Raw genomic sequence first — 20,051 nt, 5'->3', positions numbered from 1 at the left:
CTTTAAAATTTTTTTGACATTCAACGTATTCACATACTTCCTGTTTAATCACGCCACCGCAGCAAGTTTTCATTTAAACTGGAAATTCAAGAAATGAAAAAGATAAATAACTATATTTTAATATTGATGCCAAAAATAAGAATTAAATCTAAAGTAAAAGAATTAAAAAAAAATTACAATGAAATTGTAAACCGTACGGTAAGAGTCTCGCAGATGTCATTTCTTCCGCTCAAAAAACTAAAATTTCTGTAATATAAATAAAACTGTTTTTAATAAAATGATACTGATATCAAAAAAAGATAAGACACTACATTTCTGTTATAAAAATCTGTTATTAATTTACAATTAAGAATAAAATATACGTTAAATATATGTTATTACGTATATTTAACGTTATATATATATATGTTTTATGTTTTATACATATGTAATATATAACAATAGACATACAATAATAAACTCTTATCGGCCCGATTTCATTTATTAAACTACGAATAAACAAAAGAATTGTATTATTTCTGTAAATGTGATATGTATTATACATAAGTGAAATCGAACCGATAGAGTTTTGTAACAAATTTTTATATTTTTTTGCTTATTTTTTGGAACTCTTTAACACTGTTTATTATCAATTATTTTATATGTATTGTCTATTACATATATTAACATGTATTTTTTTAAACAAAATTTTAAATTAGTAACACATTTTGATAATAGAAATGCAGTGTCTGCTTTTTTTATATCAGTATTGTTTTGTTAAAAACAGTTTTACTTATATTACAGAAATTTTTGTTTTTTGAACGGAAGAAGTTATATCTACGAAACTCTTACCGTACGGTTTACAATTTCACTGTAATTTTTTTTGGATATCACTGCGTTTTGTTAGATTATTCTTTTATTTTTTTATGAATTACTGATTGTTATCTTATGGATTTATTATTAAAATTTATGGCTTTAGAACAAACAAACTGAATTTCACGGCCAATTTTTTTGTTGATGGTCACTTTATACCATATTTTATCATTTTTTAATAAAACTAGTATTCACGAATCGAAGATCCGTAATGTAGTATTGTACTTATTACTTTGTAAGTGTAACCCTCGGTTTTTATCTTATCCGTGGACACACTTTTTATATTATTATTATTATTATTATTATTACATTAACTTATTTCTGTTTTGTGTAACAAATCTTGCCACATTTGTAATACCTTTCTACTGTTCGTGTTTTTGTGTTTTATTAGCAGCTTGTAAACTAATAATTTTATCTTTTTTAATGAAGTGATGGTAATTAAAAACATCGTTTCATTTACATAAGAGCATTTACTATTAAAAGAAGTAGTAGTATTGTTTCTTTAAAATTTATTATTTCAAGTACATTATCAAGTTTTTGTATGTTACCTAATACTACCAAGTTCTGATACCTAGCGGCGCGATTCGTACGACCACCTATTTAAGGAAAAAGTGACATATTCGAGTTCCGCAGTTGATCAAATTGAAAAAAAAACGTTGTCTGACAAAATTCGAGATATTTTTTTATAGTATTCTTTATTAAAAATCTAATTGAACTGAAATAAAATGTTTTCATTTTTATTTTTTTATTTTTTCCCCATTTTCATTTCACTTATAGGTTATGTCATGTTTAGAACTGTAAATGTAGTTCAGTGACTTCGTCGTGCCGTCCGGTTCTGCAGACTCTTACCTGCGAAGTTCTAACGAACTTCGTAATATTTTTGGTAATGAATGACTAAGAAACGAAGAGTAAAAGGAAATGTAATAATGTAGAATCTCTTTAGAATACAGTTTGGTGTGTTTGGCACAAAAGCCTGTTATCACATTTTTGACAACTTACTAGAATATATTGAGTTTTACACTATATTAAACCTTATTTTTTTTTTATATATTCTTAAGTTTTATTATTAAAAAACCTGCTGAAATCGTGGTAAATCGTTCTCGATTTTATGAATTTTGGGCAGAAGAACAATAACTAAGATATTTTATATCTTGTTCCTGAAAAATATCTACATAAATACGTGAACATATATTTTCGTCTATTAATATAAAAAAATAAATTTAGTTTACCTTTCAAGATTCACATCTTGTTAAAATACTTTGGTTACGTTATTAAAATTAAATCAAACATAAACAAATTTTTGAGTGAAAAGCAGAAACAAAAATCACATTCAGTTTGTATGGAACTTAGGTAAAAATTTATTTTCAACTTTTTACTTCCTTTTACAAAGTAAAGGAAGTATTGTGATCGCGAAAAATTTCGGTCTTCAGATTTCATCTCCTTTTCTTTTTTTTTTTTTTTTTTACTTTCTTTACGAAATAAAGGAATTATTGTGATCGCGAAAGATTTCAGTTTTCATATTTCAACGGAAATACTCATTTTTACCATCCCTGAATCCATTTTGACTAGTTTCGGCGTGACCGTCTGTACATACGTATGTATGTATGCATGTGCGTATGTATCTCGCGTAACTCAAAAACGATTAGCTGTAGGATGTTGAAATTTTGGATTTAGCACTGTTGTAACATCTAGTTGTGCACCTCCCTTTTTGATTGCAATCTAAATTAAAATTTTCATTAATAAAATATTTAGTTTTTAAAGTGAAAGCACATCGGTTCGAATCAAACTTCATCTCCGTTTATTTTTTTTATTTTTTTTTAACCTTTCTTTTTTTAATTTAAATATATCGATTTAATAATTATTAATCCGTGATTGTAAAAAACGTTTACAATAAATAAATTCATTGGTAATAGAGAAAAAAAAAATTAGTGAAATAAAAATAATTCCTTGACAATAAAACAAAAAAACAAAAAATGAAAAAAAAATATTAGGGAAATAAAGTTAGAAGTAAAATAAAATAAAATAAAAATAATAGATTTGGTGAAATATCTGATTATTTAATATTAGTTGAAAATTATACTTTAGAATCGTATTATTTTTGGATTTTCTTAGCAAATTCTTATAAAAATTGTATATTTATTTTTAAAAAATCATTCTATTTAATTATTTGACAGAAAAATAAAATACATTTTTGAACTGTATTCAATTAAAGTGATTGTTGAAATTTTTTCACTTGTGCGTAATAAGTACGATATTTCTGTTGTGTATTTAAGATTTTTGGTGTGTCGTTTAAATAAAAGTTAATAATTAAACTGTTCCCGTTTTGTAAACTCCTGTATATCGGTTACAAATATTAATTTTGACCTTACAGTGTAGAATAATCGGTTTTTATTATCGGATTATTTGGTAAACAATTTATTTAAAGAGCGATCAAGGGACTTTTACTCTAACCTTATATTTCAAGTAAGATTGTTGAATAAATAATCGTGTAAATAAATGTTAAAAAAATAAATGTTAATAAAAACTAATATTTTAGCGATTGTATAACTGCCCACTTTTATTAAAGAATTGGAGGATCGTATCTCACTTTCAAATGAAATAAGTTTAAATGAAGCGCAGCAAAAATGTGTATATGTAATTTAATCGACGTACAAGAAAATCATATGGTGTTCGCATCAGAATTTTACTTTTTAATTTATTCTGACGAATAAATTTTTCTTCGATCGGATTTATAAAAATATTTTAATCATTATACAGTTTAAATAAATAAACTGATCTTTTTATACGCTAGTTTTATTTTTTTATAATTACTTTGCATTTTAATATATAATTTAATACTCGTAATTTCCTAGCCAATATTAAGTAAGTGATATATAAAAATGCGTTCAGGAAGGTGGAGGAGACCGATTTAGAGTTTATTGCAGTTTCTTGACCAATAATTTTGAAATTGGTCTTCGCCTTAAAACATTTTATTTAACCGCGAACTTGTGTGAACGCCAACTATTAAAAAAACATCGTATATTTTTGCCTACGCATTTTTAACTTTTCTTATAATTATACAATTGAAAGAGCCTGAAATAAATGAGGGAACAATTATAGAAATTTTTTCCTTATCTATAAATATGTTATATTTCGAAAGCCCAGCTAGATAACAGTTCATATCACCAACACGTTTGTGAATGTACTATTAATGAAACTGTATTCTAGAATCTTTTAATTTTGTTTGCATAAATATTTAATAAACTGTTAACTAATAAAATTATATTACAGGAAAATTATTTAATATTTGTCGCATTTCATATATTTTTAAGTAAGTACTCTTTACTATAAATTTTAAATTGTAATAATATTTTAATTTTAAACCGAATGGAAATTATAAATATATACTGATACATGTACTAATATTAAGTACAACTTTTATTTTGCTGTTTAAACGATTTGTACATACAATTAGAAGCAAAAATTTAAGTATACACAATTGTTTTTTTACTCATTGGAGGTGGATCAATTTTGATTTGTATAAGGTAATTATATTTTAATTAGATATTAAAAAGATGTTTCGCGCAAAAATTGACGGAAATTACGTGAAAAATTTAGGGTAAAATATATACACTAGATCGCAACAAAATCTGTAGAACCTCTTTAGTAGCTAGATTCTCTATACGACGTTTAATTTCTTAAGCGCAATTTCTTGTACGAAAAAGCGTTTTCTAGCTTGTCGATATTTTAATTAAAGATTATGTTAAGGAAATAATGCGCAACTAAAATATAATACAATATATAACATTTACATATTTTACTAAAAAATATTATCTTCATAATCTCTTGGATTAACCGATCAACTGTACAAACTTATAAATTAAATACAGTATGTTTCACTTAGAATACATTAAGCTTCCTCTGCACATTCATACACACATTATATAAAATTCTCTTACATACTAAGAAATTAACTGGTCTACCCATCCTAGACAACAATTTATAATATTGTTGGGTAGACCAGTTAAATTTTTAGTATGCGAGAGAATTTTGTATAATGTGTGTATGAATGTGTAGAGGAAGCTTAAAGTATTCTAAGTGAAACGTAGTGTATTTAATTTATAAGTTTGTATAGTTAACCCACCGGGTTGGTCTAGTGGTGAACGCGTCTTCCCAAATCAGCTGATTTGGAAGTCGAGAGTTCCAGCGTTCAAGTCCTAGTAAAGCCGGTTATTTTTACACGGATTTGAATACTAGATCGTAAATACCGGTGTTCTTTGGTGGTTGGGTTTCAATTAACCACACATCTCAGGAACGGTCGAACTGAGAAATGTACAAGACTACACTTCATTTACACTCATACATATCATCCTCATTCATCCTCTGAAGTATTATCTGAACGGTAGTTACCGGAGGCTAAACAGGAATAGAAAGAAAGAAAGAAAGAAGAAGTTTGTATAGTTGATTGGTTAGCCCAACAGATTAATAAAGATAGTATTTTTAAGTAAACTATGTCTTATTATATTTAATTCTATACAATCAAGAGGAAAATAAACTTTATGTATATATATATATATATATATATCTGTTTGGGTATGCTTCATTTAGTGATCTCGAATTTCTCACCTGTAATGAACCGGAGCTCCATCCCGCATGAATCGCTTTTTTTTGCGTATATTAAATGCACTGATCTCTATATAACTGGATAGGGGATTCTTATGGCGTAAAATACAATTAAGTGTTCAATATAGAAGCATTCTGTAGCGCCGCAGAATGAGCGGCTGGGAACTAAATAAAACCATTGTACGCTTGCGCGACTATAATCGTGTTGGTAGGGATGTTTATTTCACTCGAGTCAGATAACCAGAAAAACGGTCATTTTCGCAACACAAGCAGAAATTTACGGATAGTCGTAGAAATTTTATATAGAGATCAATGTTCAAAATACAAAATCAGAGCGCTTCTTCTGCATCGGTTTAAAACGTGGTTTTATACCTACTCTTACACTTATCTTTGCGCATGCGCCGTTTCATTTTATTTAGTTGTATCATTCATTTAGTGGCGCTAGTTTATGCTTCAAATTTTATCAATTCCAGTACACGGGCTCCCCTAACCAGTCATATAGATATCAGCGATAAATGGCTCATCTTCGAGTAAAGGTGGGTGATCAGCCATCAAGAAATTTAAATATCCTGACAATGTAAATGTAGTATCTACATAATTTTTAAATTATTATAATTTATTACATAATAACATTAATACATTTATTCCGGTTGAGATCAAGTCGAGTCGTTTAATTTTATTCGAGGTTATTAAAATTGGGTTTTAAATCTAGTGACTCGCTTCAAGAAGTTTTGCCATAATTTTGTTAATTATGAACCGATTTGAATAAATAAAGTTGCATTTTCTTTGCCACAAAACGTTTAACATCATTTATAATATTTAAGTAAACCAGCAGTTCCAAAGATATTAACAATTAAAATGTTTGGTAATTATTTATTTGAGGTGCCTCATCCCGAAATCACAAAAAAACATATCAAATCGTTGTAAAATCTTTTGAAATGTATTTTATGATGGAAATGAAGCGTCGGAAAAATAGATATTTGAATACTGATACGCTCGATAATGCAGATTTTCACCTCCAGATAATGTAGAATTCTTTCTTATTCACTACACTACTTTTTATATCTTATTCATTACATTACATTGTTGTCTGCTATTCTCACACGGCGGCTAAGTTTTCTTTATAGAATTTACAGTGTTCCCTAATAAATACAACGGATGGAAAAAAAATCTGCTGGACCTGAAATGTATATGTAAAATTGTAAATTTACATTTATTACACTCATTAAATTCTCTCAGTCGGTTGATAACGTGAGACAATGTTTTTGCAATCATGGCATTTTGCCGAAACACAGACAATGTCCATCGTGATAATGAAGCTGAATGAAGATGGACTCATTTTCCGTTGTAGAAAACGCCTTCGTGTACTTAAGAAATATGAAAGTAAACAGTGTAACCTAGCCATTTCGCAATACGCCGATACATGGTTAGCCACCGCTTAGTTGAGTTACCTGTTATTTTCCGTTTCTCCATAATATGGTTTGTAATAAAGCCACCTCGGAAAGATATGTTGTGTAGCGAGCTAAATTTATCGTCTAGTACTGCGGTAGATTGCAGCAATTATTTTCGGGAAATTTGTTTTGAATATTTGTGTACTAATTCGAAAAAGGCTGGAGGAGTAGGCGAAGTTGTAGAAATCAATGAAGACAAAATCGGTAAACGAAAATATTATCGCGGCACAACTATAGATGGAAATTGGATATTTGGTGGAATACAACGAGATACAAAGAAGTTTTCACGGTTCAAGTACCGACACGGGATAAGGAAACTTTGCTCCGCATTATAAAGGACTATGTGCACCCAGGTACTACAATTATTAGTGACTGTTGGAAATCTTATGATCGTTTACAAACAGGAGGCTTCCAACACTTAACTGTGAATCATACGTACAATTTTATAGGTCCGGACACTGGAGCGCATACGCAGACAATCGAACGTCAATAGAGGGAAGTAAGAAGCAATTTGCCGCGTTATGGAAATTCCGAACACCATTTCCATGGACATATGACCGAATTTTTATTTAAAAGGAAGTATTGTGATTATAAAACACGATTTCACCATTTATGGCGAATTATAAGTGAGATACACACTGATTCGTCAAATCGCGTTTGTGATGAATCATCACGATCTGATTAAGATTAACAATTTCTAATTTATTTTCATGTTTATATCTTTAAATACAATGTTTCATTCTGATATAAGTATTTTTTTGGATTTTCATTGTGTTACGTGTTATTTTTATCACTATGTAAATTTTTACTATTTTCTATTTTCCGACACCCAAAATACATTATTAAATGAATAAATATTAATTTTGAATTAATTTGATATGTTTTTTTTTGCGATTTCGGGTTGAGGCACCTCAACTAAATAATTACCAAATGCTTACATGGCCACCATTTTCAAATAGATTGAGAGATCAGGCTAATTATTCTTATACAAGTAAACTTCTAGAAAACCTAGCAGTATATGAAATCTCAGCTGGATACAATTAACCATTCCTGAGAAATGAATCTTTATGTTAAAAATACAAAATTCAGGATAACCGGAAAACAAAAATACAAAATTCAGGATAACCGGAAAACTAAGCTTTTACGTACATTTGTTGATAAAAGTTTATCTTTATTACACTCCGTCGAATCCTTGAAACGGTTTTTATAAACTCTCTGTATATATAAATTTCGATTTTTGAAGTCCGCGTAAGATTAATGCTTAATAAGTTGTTTTAAATTTGATTTTAACTTCGAGACAAAGTTTAAAGAAGAGTTTAGTTTCAGTTCGGTTTTATTTTAAAATATTATTATCGTTATTTTTAACATTTTTTAACGTTTCATTGTATAATTATCGGTAATATCAAGTAACGGTTGCCTTTCTTTTTGGTGGAATGATAGCGTCTCGCCTTTCATCTGGAGGTTCCGGGCTGGAGTACCAGTCAAATATGACATTTTTCACACGGTACCAAATGCATTATCATCCATCACATATCTGTCTATTTGTTGTTACAGTACGAACGAATTATTTTTATTTATTTATTAATTCTTTATTTTAGTTTGGATCAGATTATATTTAGGAAAGCATCTTCGTGTAATAATAATAATAATCAATGTGAATTTTCTCAGAAAACGTTGAAATTTTGGAATTACTGAACATAATTCAGTTGAATTGTATAGATTGATCAATACAAATATCGGTATCTATCGAAAACCCATGTGTATTTATCTATCAAACTATTCATACAACGTGTTCGGTCACGTATTTCAAAGATTTTTTAATGAATTTTTTTCCATTAAAAAAGTAACAAATAATGTGTTTAGTTTAATCCCCATAATCATAAATACTAACATGCACGTTAAATTATTATGATAATTATTACTTTCGCAGGTTCACTTAATATATTTAACTGTGTACTTCAAAAAATGATAAAAAAATTAACTAATTAAGGCAAATTAGGCGTAAAAACTGTGATAAATATAAAATAAGTAACTGCAGACCAATCACCGATTCCTTTTAATTTTCTAATACAGTATTTAAAAAATTATGCTTGATATTATATAACTTAGATAAATATATTATTCCTATAAATTAGTGGCGTTGTTTGAACACAAATCCAAGAAGGTAAGCGTTGGTTCCTTTTATAGAAAATATAATTAAAAGTTTAGAAAATGAAGAAAAATTTACTTCGTTATTTTATACAATGTTAAAACTTTGTGACTGCAAATATGTTGATATTTATGAAAGAAAAAGCAATAACGAAAACAGGTACTTGATTTAAGTAATTTGAGTTTTCTTTTCTTACAGGAAACGGTAAGTTTAAGAAATATATAGATTAATTTTAAGTATAACTAGCCATCCTGCAATCCAATTTGCCCTTCTTTATTTGAAATTTATACCGAAGAATCGAGTACGTTAATGTTATTATCATAAATACAAGTCCCCTGCTCACTTAAAGGCTGAAATAAACAACCAACTGTCAAATAAATTTACACTCTACCCGTGTTAATCAAAGTTAAAATAGATTAAAATTAAAGGAAGTTGGATTTTACGGTAGAAGTAATAAAAATAAACATAATTTAAATACGCAATCCAATAAAATACACTTAACAAAAATTTTAGTTGTGAATCTCTAGGGGTGTAGCTTCTATATTTACGTATTTGTGAAGGGTTAATCATGTTATAAAACATCTGCTGTTAGTTAATTAATTATTATATTCTGTAAACTTGATTTTTTGAAATCTATAAAAATAAAAAAAAATTGTTATTCTATTTCTAATTTTAAAATATTTAAATTGAATTAACCGCATTAAACTTGTTAGTTTATGGCAACAGTAGTTTTCTCCTAACAAACTAAGTGAGCTGAAAGTTTGCCGCTGTCTTTGTCAACCAAACTGTCGGCTGACTTAGGCAGGACGGGCGAACTGGGTTTGTTGTACTATCTAATGACTATTAGAAGAGCTGAAATCCGAGCGAATTCTTTCGCTTGCCGTAACTCGAAAACAAAGCATTCCCATACCTATGTTTGTATGAACATTTTTCATTATTTTCGCCATTAGAATTTGTTCTGAAAGTTTATCCGTTTCTTCGTGGGACACTCTGTACAGGGTCATTCACGGGTACCGGATGTTTTTAAAGTGGGTTGTACTCGGGCGTTCGTGGTGGGAGGGCACGTGGCTGGTGTCTGACGTTTCCTTTGTTCATAGCATTTACATTTTAGTCGTTGAGATGGAGCCGTGGACGCTAGACCAACGCCTGTACGCGTATACGCGTATGACAGTTTTGTGCGAAATGACGAATTCGTAACTGCTGTTCAGCGAGATTTCCGCCGTCAGTTTAATATCCATCGTAATGCAAGCGTCCCTTCTCGTAACACAATATTGCGACGGGTAAACAACCTTCGAAAAAGCGGTTCAATATTGAAGAAAAAACCACCGGGTCCCCGACGAACCGCTAGCACTCCGGAGGACATCGAACGAGTAAGGGAAGCCATTGTCAGAAGCCCACGCCGCTCTATTCAGAGGCATTCAGCAGCGCTTCAAACGAGCACACGTACGGTAAGACGAATTCTGCATACAGACCTGCATTTCCATCCTTACAAGATAGCCGTCGTGCAGCAGTTAAACGAGCAAGATTTCACGCAGCGATTACAATTTTGTCGACAAATGCTTACCATTTTTTAAGAAAATGAAAATTTGTTATCGTTAATGAGTGACGAAGCCCATTTTCATCTGAATGGCTTCGTCAACAAACAGAATTGCCGGTATCGGGCAGAAAGAAACCCACATCGGCTTCACGAGAGACCACTTCATAGCCCAAAGGGACTGTCTGGTGTGCAATAGGAAAGGTCGGTGTTACTGGACCATATTTTTTTGAAGAAAATGACACTGCCGTAACTGTAACAGCTGATCGTTACATTGCGATGTTGAATACGTTTTTCATCCCTGAGTTACGAAACCGGGGAATCGATTTTCAAAATGTGTTATTCCAGCAGGATGGAGTTACAGCGCACACAGCGAGGGCAACGACGGCTGTTCTCCGTAACTTGTTTCCGGGACGGATCGTTTCTAGATTTGGCGACATTCCTTGGCCCCCTCGGTCCCCCGACTTGAGTAGTTGTGATTTTTTTCTGCGGGGGTTTCTGAAATCGCGTGTGTACGGCAATAAATCGCGTACATTGGAGGACCTAAAGATCACAATTCGTCATCACGTCACCCAGATTGATGTAGACATGCTGCAAAGAATTCAGGCCGGTTACAGTGAAAGGCTACAACAATGTATTGCCCAAAATGGACATCACTTGCCGGACATACTTTTTCGTTAACGAGTAAGTAACAAATGCTTTGATTTAACAAGTGTTTCAGTACCGATAAAACTTTTTTAAAGTAAATATTCAATTTTTTATGATTATTTTAAAAACATCCGGTTCTCGTGAATGACATTGTATAATAGAGTAATTTACGAAGAATGTAACAAACTTTTAGGACGTGTTTTACTGCTGAAAATAATGAAAAAAGTTCATAAAATAAATAGGTTCGGAAACGCTTAATTAGCGGGTGTCGGCTGGCGAAAGATTTCATCTTGATTTCTGCACCTTCGGAAAAATTAACCTAAATTGAGGGATAAATATAGTGGTTTTACATGAAATCTGACCTGAAAAATTGAAAAAAATAAGTCCCAGAACTGTATTTTTGTGTTTTGAGAAATCTGGGGTAAAATACAAAAAAGGGGTCATAAAACACACTATGTTATGTTTTGCGTAAAATAAAATTTGTAAACGGGTAATAAACACATAAAAGGTACAAACAGATTTGTATTACTACATTTTCAATCAACCTCTGATGGGTAAGAATCGAACCCTTTTATCTTTTAATGCCGGAAAAATGTACTTAATGACATTTTTCATACGCTACAAAATTACTCGTTGTATATTCCCACGCACAAGTTTCGAACTTATCACGTGGGGTTTTGTATTATCAACCCAAATTATATAACTATACGATAACATAAAATATTAAATTATTATTATTATATTTTCAGTTAACGATCTACTCCACAAATGGAATTCATCACGATAACAACCGCTTTGTTTGGAATCGTATTAGTTTATCTGATCCGCTGGTTATCGTCTAAGAATCTTAATTACTGGAAAGAAAGAGACGTTCCGAGTACAAATTCAGTACCGTTTTTAGGAAGCATGACCGATGTAATACTGGGGAAAAAGAATTTTGGTCAATTTCTTGCCGACTTATACAATGTGTTTACCAGCGAAAGATATTTTGGATTTTATATGTTTTACACACCGATCTTAGTACTGCGCGATCCTGAGTTAATAAATCGGGTACTTATTAAAGATTTCTCTTATTTTCAAGATCGTAAAGTCGAAACTGATGAAAAAGATTTAATTACCGCCGGATTACAAAATCTTACCGGTGATAAATGGAGAGTAATCAGACATAAACTGACTCCTACATTTACCTCGAGTAAAATGAAATTAATGTTTAAACAAATCAAGGAACATAGCGATGAACTGATAATTTATCTGAAAGAGAAAAAGGGCCAAGACGTAGAATCTAGAAATCTTATTTTTAAACTTATGATAAATATTATCGCCACTATTGCATTCGGCTTAAAGGTGAATGCGTTTAATGACGTAGAAGCGAAGAGTAATGCTTTCTTAGAAAACAGTAAAACATTTTTTAAACCTTCTATATTTTTACAAATTAAGATGTTAATCAATTTATCGGTTCCAAAGATAAAGAAATTTTTAAGACTTAAACTGACTGATAATACCGTAAACGAGTTTTTCTCTAAACTAATCAACGATTTAATAACCTATCGGGAAAAGAATGAAGTAAAAAGAAACGATTTTCTTCAATTAATGATAGAGCAGAAACAGAAAGAATTAGAATTTCTATCCGGAAAAAAGAACTCTACTAACGGTCAAGTAATTCGAACCGCTGACACTGATTTACCAGAAGAAGAACCGGAAGATTTAGAGCTTCTCGAACATTTAAAAGGTGTAAAATACGATAAAAATTCTGCCGGTAAGTTACTTGTATTAAAGTTGACAAAGTAAGTTATAAGTTAGAAATTAGTTTAGTTTTCTTCCGTAAAATAAAAAATAGGACTTGTTTATATTAACTGCCCCGACGGTAATGGTTTTAGGCCAATCTGATAAGGTTCACAAACCGCTACAAAAATAACACATACTTGTACATCTTTATCGACGCTAGGCTTATTTTTGATAGTGAGAAGTAAATTGGTTTTCTGTTGTCTTCTTCACAGAGTCAAATTTATTGTTTTACATCGGGGTGTAAATGAAATTGATCTACTAGGGAGTTGATATCTAGTCTCTACAACAGGGACTGATTTTATATCAAGGATTACATGATTATACTCAACGTACAACAGTTTGATGATGCCTCTTGCACCTCTAATGCTTTGCATCTATCACGACCGTAACAAAGAGCAGGGCACGTAATGTAAATACCCTTTATTGTAAAAACAATGCGTTGTATACGCATCTTCAGCTCTGTAGAGGACAGCAAATGTAAAGAAATATTTTATTTTTTAGAGAAAAGTAGAAAATTTTATTAAAGATTTTACGTGGCGAATTATTTTATTATACAAAGAAAGACAATAAGTTTGGAACCTTTCTTATTGTTTGCGTTTAGTATTGCGTGCATTAAATATCTTGAACTTGAAAATTTCATACAAAAATTAACAACGTAACAGTTATTTTTTTTTGTGTTATCCTTGAAGTTAAAATCAATTACTTTTTAATCGATGGATTTTATGTAGAGAAATTATTATTTTCTTTTTGTTTAAAGAAAAGCTCTTCGAAATTCTGTTCAAAAAATTTTTCAATGAAAAAAAAACCCTTTCGTTTTTCTTTCGATCATTCTTTTCCGTCTGTCAGAAATTATTTTTGATATAACAAAAGGAATTTGTATCGATGTTTGCTGAAATCGATAGATTTTATAATTTTTTAAATAATTCTAGGTGTAAAACATATAAGAATGCTCTTAAATCTATTCTTTTATGGAAACGTAAAACAAAACATTTTATTAAAAGGAAGTGTAATCATCGCGGTAAAAAATACTGCGCATTACAGATTTTTAACATTTTTATTGTAAGGGCTTGTATTTTTAATAATTTTTGGATAGTAAGTTAGATTTTCTTATTATTTTTACCTGTTAGTCATATCCAGAAGCGAAAATAGTATAATTTTACTGAAATTCGTCAATGGGCTGCACTTACGTTTCAAATTTACCTTTTTTAAATATTTTATAATATATTTATTTACTATTTATAATATAATAAATGCTTGCTTTAAATTGAATTACTGAACTCGTACATGCAGTAATTAATGACATATCTGTTTTAGAACCTAAATTACGTACGTTTAATTATACATTTATGACGGTATGTATGTTTTTTTGTTTAGTTTTTTCAGATAATATAATAGCAGCTCAAACATTTATTTTTATATCCGGCGGTAGCGATACGGTCGCATCAGTTCTTAGTTTCACGTTGCATGAATTAGCTGTTAATAAAGATGTTCAAAGACGATTACAACAAGAAATTGATTCGGTATTATCTAATCAGGAATTAACATATGAAGCTCTCAAGAAGATGACGTACATGGAACAAATACTAAATGGTACCAGAAAAATATTTATCAGTCAGCATATCTTTTTTATTTTTTCATATCTAAATATTTAATAGTTAAGTAATTGTTTTTATACGTATTTTGTAACAATAACTTTTTTTAAACTCACACGGGACGACTGTCATTCGCCTGGAATGCGTTACCTCAGCCGCACCTATGAGTCGTGGCGGTGACTAAAACCCACCCTAGTTTGGAGCCCTTGCAGACCCCCCCCCCCCCCATCGGGGTCTCACTTGCATCACCGGAACGTTCTGGCCTTCCGCTTCTAGAAGGCTCGAAAATTCCTCTGCAAGAGGGCTACCCTAACAGTTCTACTTCTTCATAAGGTCCCCCCGTCCATCGTGCTCTTCCCGCATACCATGAGGTCCCTACTGCTTCATCGAACGCCCCGACTTTATCCACTCTTGCGTGTGGTTAAAGCCAAGACGCCCTCAGCAATAGGGCTGCCCCCTCGCCCTACACGGTCCTACGTTTCGTTGTCCAAAAACCGAGTCGACCTGCCCAAGGCTTCTTTTCACACGTACAATAAAATACATTATAATAATCAAAAGTAAGATAACCGTAGAAAAACATCTAATCCTATACTGTAGGCGATTCGCCAAATAACGAACCTTGTGAGGAACGTTGCCAATGTCGCCAGTCTTGTCATTCGGGACCCCGTTCATCATACTCCTACTTCTTGGTTTTCAGGATGCCTGTGTCAAGGTTAGACACTTTTTTCCATTGCAGTCGCCCATGTAGCATGTGCTCTACTGGGGTGACCGGCGTCAGTCACTCCAGGCCTGACAGTCGCCGACGGTCTGCCCATCTTGCACATTCAAAAAAAGAGTGTACCGGGTTGTCCATTGAGGTACAGTATATACAGTGTGGTGTGTTCCGTCGCCTAAATTTGCAAAGACACCCGAGAGGAATTGTGTAACGCAATACGACACCTATCCGTGCTTCCTCTGTAGACACGGGGCGATGCGTGGTATCAGACGGCGGGTCCACTCCTCTTTCAGTAGTCTGCGTGCATCTCCTCTAAGTGTTCCCTCCTGCATCTTAATGAGTTCTTCAGCACGAAGTTTAACCGGGGGAATCCCCGGGATGATTTCGAGCGCTACTCCCGAACCGTTCTATGTGCAGCGGTAACCTTGATTACCACCCTCCGTTGCAAGGAGGACAGCCGTTCCGCATTCCGCTTTCTGTTCAAGGCCTCAATCCAAACTGGGACCGCGTACATTAGGGAAGATAACGCAACCGTTATGATCAGCTTTCGTTTGCTCGCCTTCGGTCCTTTTTGCGTCACCATCCTTCCCAATGTTGCGATCACCTGTTCACACCTCTTAGTCGCCTCTTGTAAACGGGCGATGAATAGCCCCGACCGATCAGTAAGAATAAGTTAATTGTACGTTAATTCACAATTTTTTTCTTATACTTGGAAAAAATTAGCTTTATATTTTAAAGCTTATCAAAAAGGTTTAGGCTTTCAGCTTGTTCCCGTTCTAATTTCAATTCTTCAAATAACGTTCATCATCCGCCTCTTCATATTCTTCATCCGCCTCCGCGTTGGACAACCAACACCAGTGATAGCTTTCGGTTTATACCGAGTGACTTTTTTCGGAATCCTTTCTGGTGTCATTCTTTCTACCATTTCCGGTTCCTTTGACCCGGACATTTAACTTTTAGTTAAACGGTTTAGTATTCGACTGAACACTAAAATATGTGATCTGGGATAATATCTAATCTGGAGCTACTTTTTATATATCATAAAAATCGCACATCTGTTTCTTAAATTCTGTTTTTTCTCTTTTATACCTAACACCCAACATCCCTTTCACGCAGTAGCATTTAACTTGTTCCGTTCTGAGGAATTTTAATTTTATGTATTTTGTAACTTTATTCTTTAATCGCATACACCGGACTTGCTGATCTTCTATAAATAACTTTCATTACATACGTAACAGTGCCACCCAAATAATCAAAATCAGACAACCTGGTCCTGAGTTACGTTCTTACTTATATTTTCGATCTTCTTGGCCATTTCCCCCGAAATGCCGTGATGTTAGTCTTCGCTTAATATTTTGACGATTTTTTTTTTTTAGTTGAACGATAAAATGTTGCAGGTCGTCTCAGATCTAATAAATCTGCAAATAACAAAGTACCCGAGTGGATATTAATGATCTAAAGATCATTATTTCATTTCCAGTATTTTGGGCTGTGTATATTCTGGTTAACCGAAAGTTAATAAAATTAAAATTAAGTAAAATAGTACATAATGTAACGTGCCTATAATGATAACCATTAAAGCACGAGAGCGTAGTATGTTACGACACGAGCCTTGACGATAGTACTAAACTTCGCAGGAGTGCATTAATAGATAACTGTATACCGTTTTTTTTCTACGCCTGAGAAAATATTGGTGTTAATGATTTAAATCGATGATAGAATACATTGTTTACGGATTATTTTAAAAATCTTTCAAAATTATATTAAAATGTAGATTTCTGTCGTAATAGGTTATTAGTCGTAAGGTTCTGCCTTTTCTTTAATATCGATCAATGTTAAAGGCATTTCTTCCTTAAAATTCGACATAATTAACAAAAGAATAAACAATGTAATATAGAAACGTAGTTACTATTTGTGCATTTTAAAATTAATTTCCGTTTGCTAATCACTAAATCGGATTAAAACAAAAAACAGAAAAACCAGCTGATTTATTAAACAATACCCGTTTCTGACCGGTCGGTGGATGAAAAGAGTGGGCTTTTGATAAGTTGAACTCCTACATCATAATGAAAATTTGTTTCATAATGATCCTCATTATAACACAGATTCAGTCGCGTAATTTAAACGTTTTATACAGCCGTAGAAAAAATATTTTTTTTTTAATCAAATCCTACACGAACTTACCTTTAGTTCTTTTATTTAAACAAAATATTTGTAGGAAATAATTTCAGTATTAATATTACAAAAAATAGAATATTTTTCGGCTAACGAAACAGGAATACTACTACTCTTGAAAATTAATTTAACGCATTGATAGAGGAATTTGCTAAGAGCGTGACAATACAGATATAATATTAAAAATATGCTATAAAAACATAATTAATAAATACATATATATATTACTAGCACACATGATAAAATACAGCCATTCTAAAAACAATAGATTAGATTATAGCTTTTAAAATTAGCCATTCTAATAACAATAACATTCGTTTGACTGGATTGTTAGAAGTAAAAAAATTGTATGTCTTAATGTGGAAATGTTTACTTTAAATTAGTTATTAATGATTTATTTAGTTATTTTACATTTAGTAATAATATTATCATACATTGCATTATTTAAATTAAAATAAATAAATAAATTATTTGACGATTGATAAAAATCTTTACATCAAATTAATATTTACAAATTACTTAGTGATGAAGTATAATTCATAACTGCATTAGAATTACCTTTCATCTCTACACTTGATAAAACAGCACTAAAATGTATAAAAAATTTCTTTTTATAACGGACGCCGAAAGTTAACTTAGTTTTATCGCGATAAACATTCGATGTGGGAGTATATATTCTTTTGCCGATGCAACAATCTTAAAAATATAAAACCTTTGATAAAATACGAAGAAAATAGAATCAGCAGTCTTTAAATGTAATACTCTAGTTTTTTCGCCGTAAGAATACACTCACACCTCGGTACTACGAACTAAAAGGGAGGAACATAGAGCTACCTCCCTTTTAGGTCTTTATCGGTACGATAAAGCCGATTGTCCGTAGGTATTGACAGTACGGTTAGGTTACGTTAGTATGGCCCACCGGGTTAGTTTAGTGGTGAACGCGTCATCACAAATCAGTTGATTTCGAAGTCGAGAGTTCCAACGTTTAAATCCTAGTAAAGGTATTTACTTTTATACGGAATTGAATAATAATAGATCGTGGATACCGGTGTTCTTTGGTGGTTCGGTTTCAATTAATCACACGTCTCAGAAATGGTCGACCTAAGATCAACGTTGATATGAACACTTTTAATAGGTTTGAAAACTGTTTTTTTAAGAACGGTGCAACAGTTACACGATGAATCGGTCAATATCAATAAAATTTTAAATTATTATTATTGTAGCAAGTTAACTTATTAAATGTTTTATTTATTTCATAACAACGAGTGAGAGATTGTCATTACGAGAGCGGTTGGATAATTTATCGGTCTGACAAAGACCCAAGATTTAAAAAAAAAATATTTAATAAAAAATATTAATCAATTTTATAGATTTATAAAAAACTAGCGGACCCGACAGACGTTGTCATGACGCGGCATTATTCTGTAATAAATGCACACACATAAATATAAGTAACTTATTTAAGTTAAAATTAGCAGGAATGTGTTCTAAATTTCATTAAAATGACTATTAGTATGACTATTATCAGTTTGTGATTGTTGTATTATTGTAATGGGTTTATTGATTAATTATGTGTAATACGGGTAATATTTATTTTCACTAAATATTGAGATATCTGACGAAAATCGAAACGTCGTAAAATTAATAATTAGTGTAATTAATAAATTTTCATCCACATTACTACTAATTTTCACTTAACATCATTCTAAAAAAGTACCTCCTACATATTTTTTTTTTATTTAATAATTTTGATGTTTCATAACCATGTAACAGCTTAATTAATCAATTAATAAAAAAATTAAAGCTCTGTAAAAAGCAACGTAGTTAAAATTTTAGTAGAAATTTTTATCATTCTTTATTTTAACATCTATTTTACCAAATTTTAGATAATTGTAAATTAAAAATAATTTTAGAAAACTTTTTATAAAATTAATCGGCTAAAACATTATAAATTCAATTTTTTAAATATACTTTAAACTATATTATAAGTAACTTATATTTTAATTTTATAAATGTTATAATTTATTTTACAAACTTAAATTTTTATTTTCAAAGAGCCGTTCAATACTTCATAAGTTGCATAGAATCAAACGAGAGCTGACGATTTAAATTTGTAGGTTAAGTTGATTGTTATTGAATGCACGTGTTTACATCATTAAAATTCATGAAAAATCATGTAAAATACTCACTTCAATACTGCACCTTACAAATTTTCACGATGTACATTTTATAATTAAACTTTAAAACGTTATTTCAATAAATAATAATATAATATAATATTCTCAATAAGCGCGCAATTCTAGCAGATTCGGCAATGCTTCGCTATTGCTAGATCTGAGTATACATACAGATTAAATGACAACAATTGAAAGTTTCATAAAACCTTAAAAAACTGAACATTAGCGATTTAACAAAATTTAACCTTTCACTTTATAAAAGTCAGAATGTAAATAAATCCAAATGGCAAAACAACAGCACTACCTATCGAATTTAATTCACACCGCTCTTTAATCACAGTATTCGGTGGAAAATAATTTTTTAACGAAAA

The 20,051-nt window shown here is 31.2% G+C and overlaps 1 protein-coding gene across 1 annotated transcript in view; it reads left to right on the top strand.

Moving 5' to 3' along the window:
- Positions 1 to 4,020: 4,020 nt before the first annotated feature.
- LOC142320082 (uncharacterized) overlaps positions 4,021 to 20,051 on the top strand; it is a 77,853-nt gene continuing 61,822 nt past the window's right edge. Inside the window, exons 1-3 of the mRNA XM_075357757.1 lie at positions 4,021 to 4,162; positions 11,986 to 12,992; positions 14,396 to 14,611. Of these exons, the coding sequence (XP_075213872.1) occupies positions 12,005 to 12,992; positions 14,396 to 14,611 (1,204 nt within the window). The 5' untranslated portion in view covers positions 4,021 to 4,162; positions 11,986 to 12,004. The remainder of the gene's footprint in view (positions 4,163 to 11,985; positions 12,993 to 14,395; positions 14,612 to 20,051) is intronic.

Source organism: Lycorma delicatula, chromosome 2, assembly GCF_047948215.1.
Source record: "Lycorma delicatula isolate Av1 chromosome 2, ASM4794821v1, whole genome shotgun sequence".
Taxonomy (NCBI): domain Eukaryota; kingdom Metazoa; phylum Arthropoda; class Insecta; order Hemiptera; family Fulgoridae; genus Lycorma; species Lycorma delicatula.
Note: the sequence above shows the minus strand (reverse complement) of the source record. Positions and strands in the feature narration are given on the sequence as shown.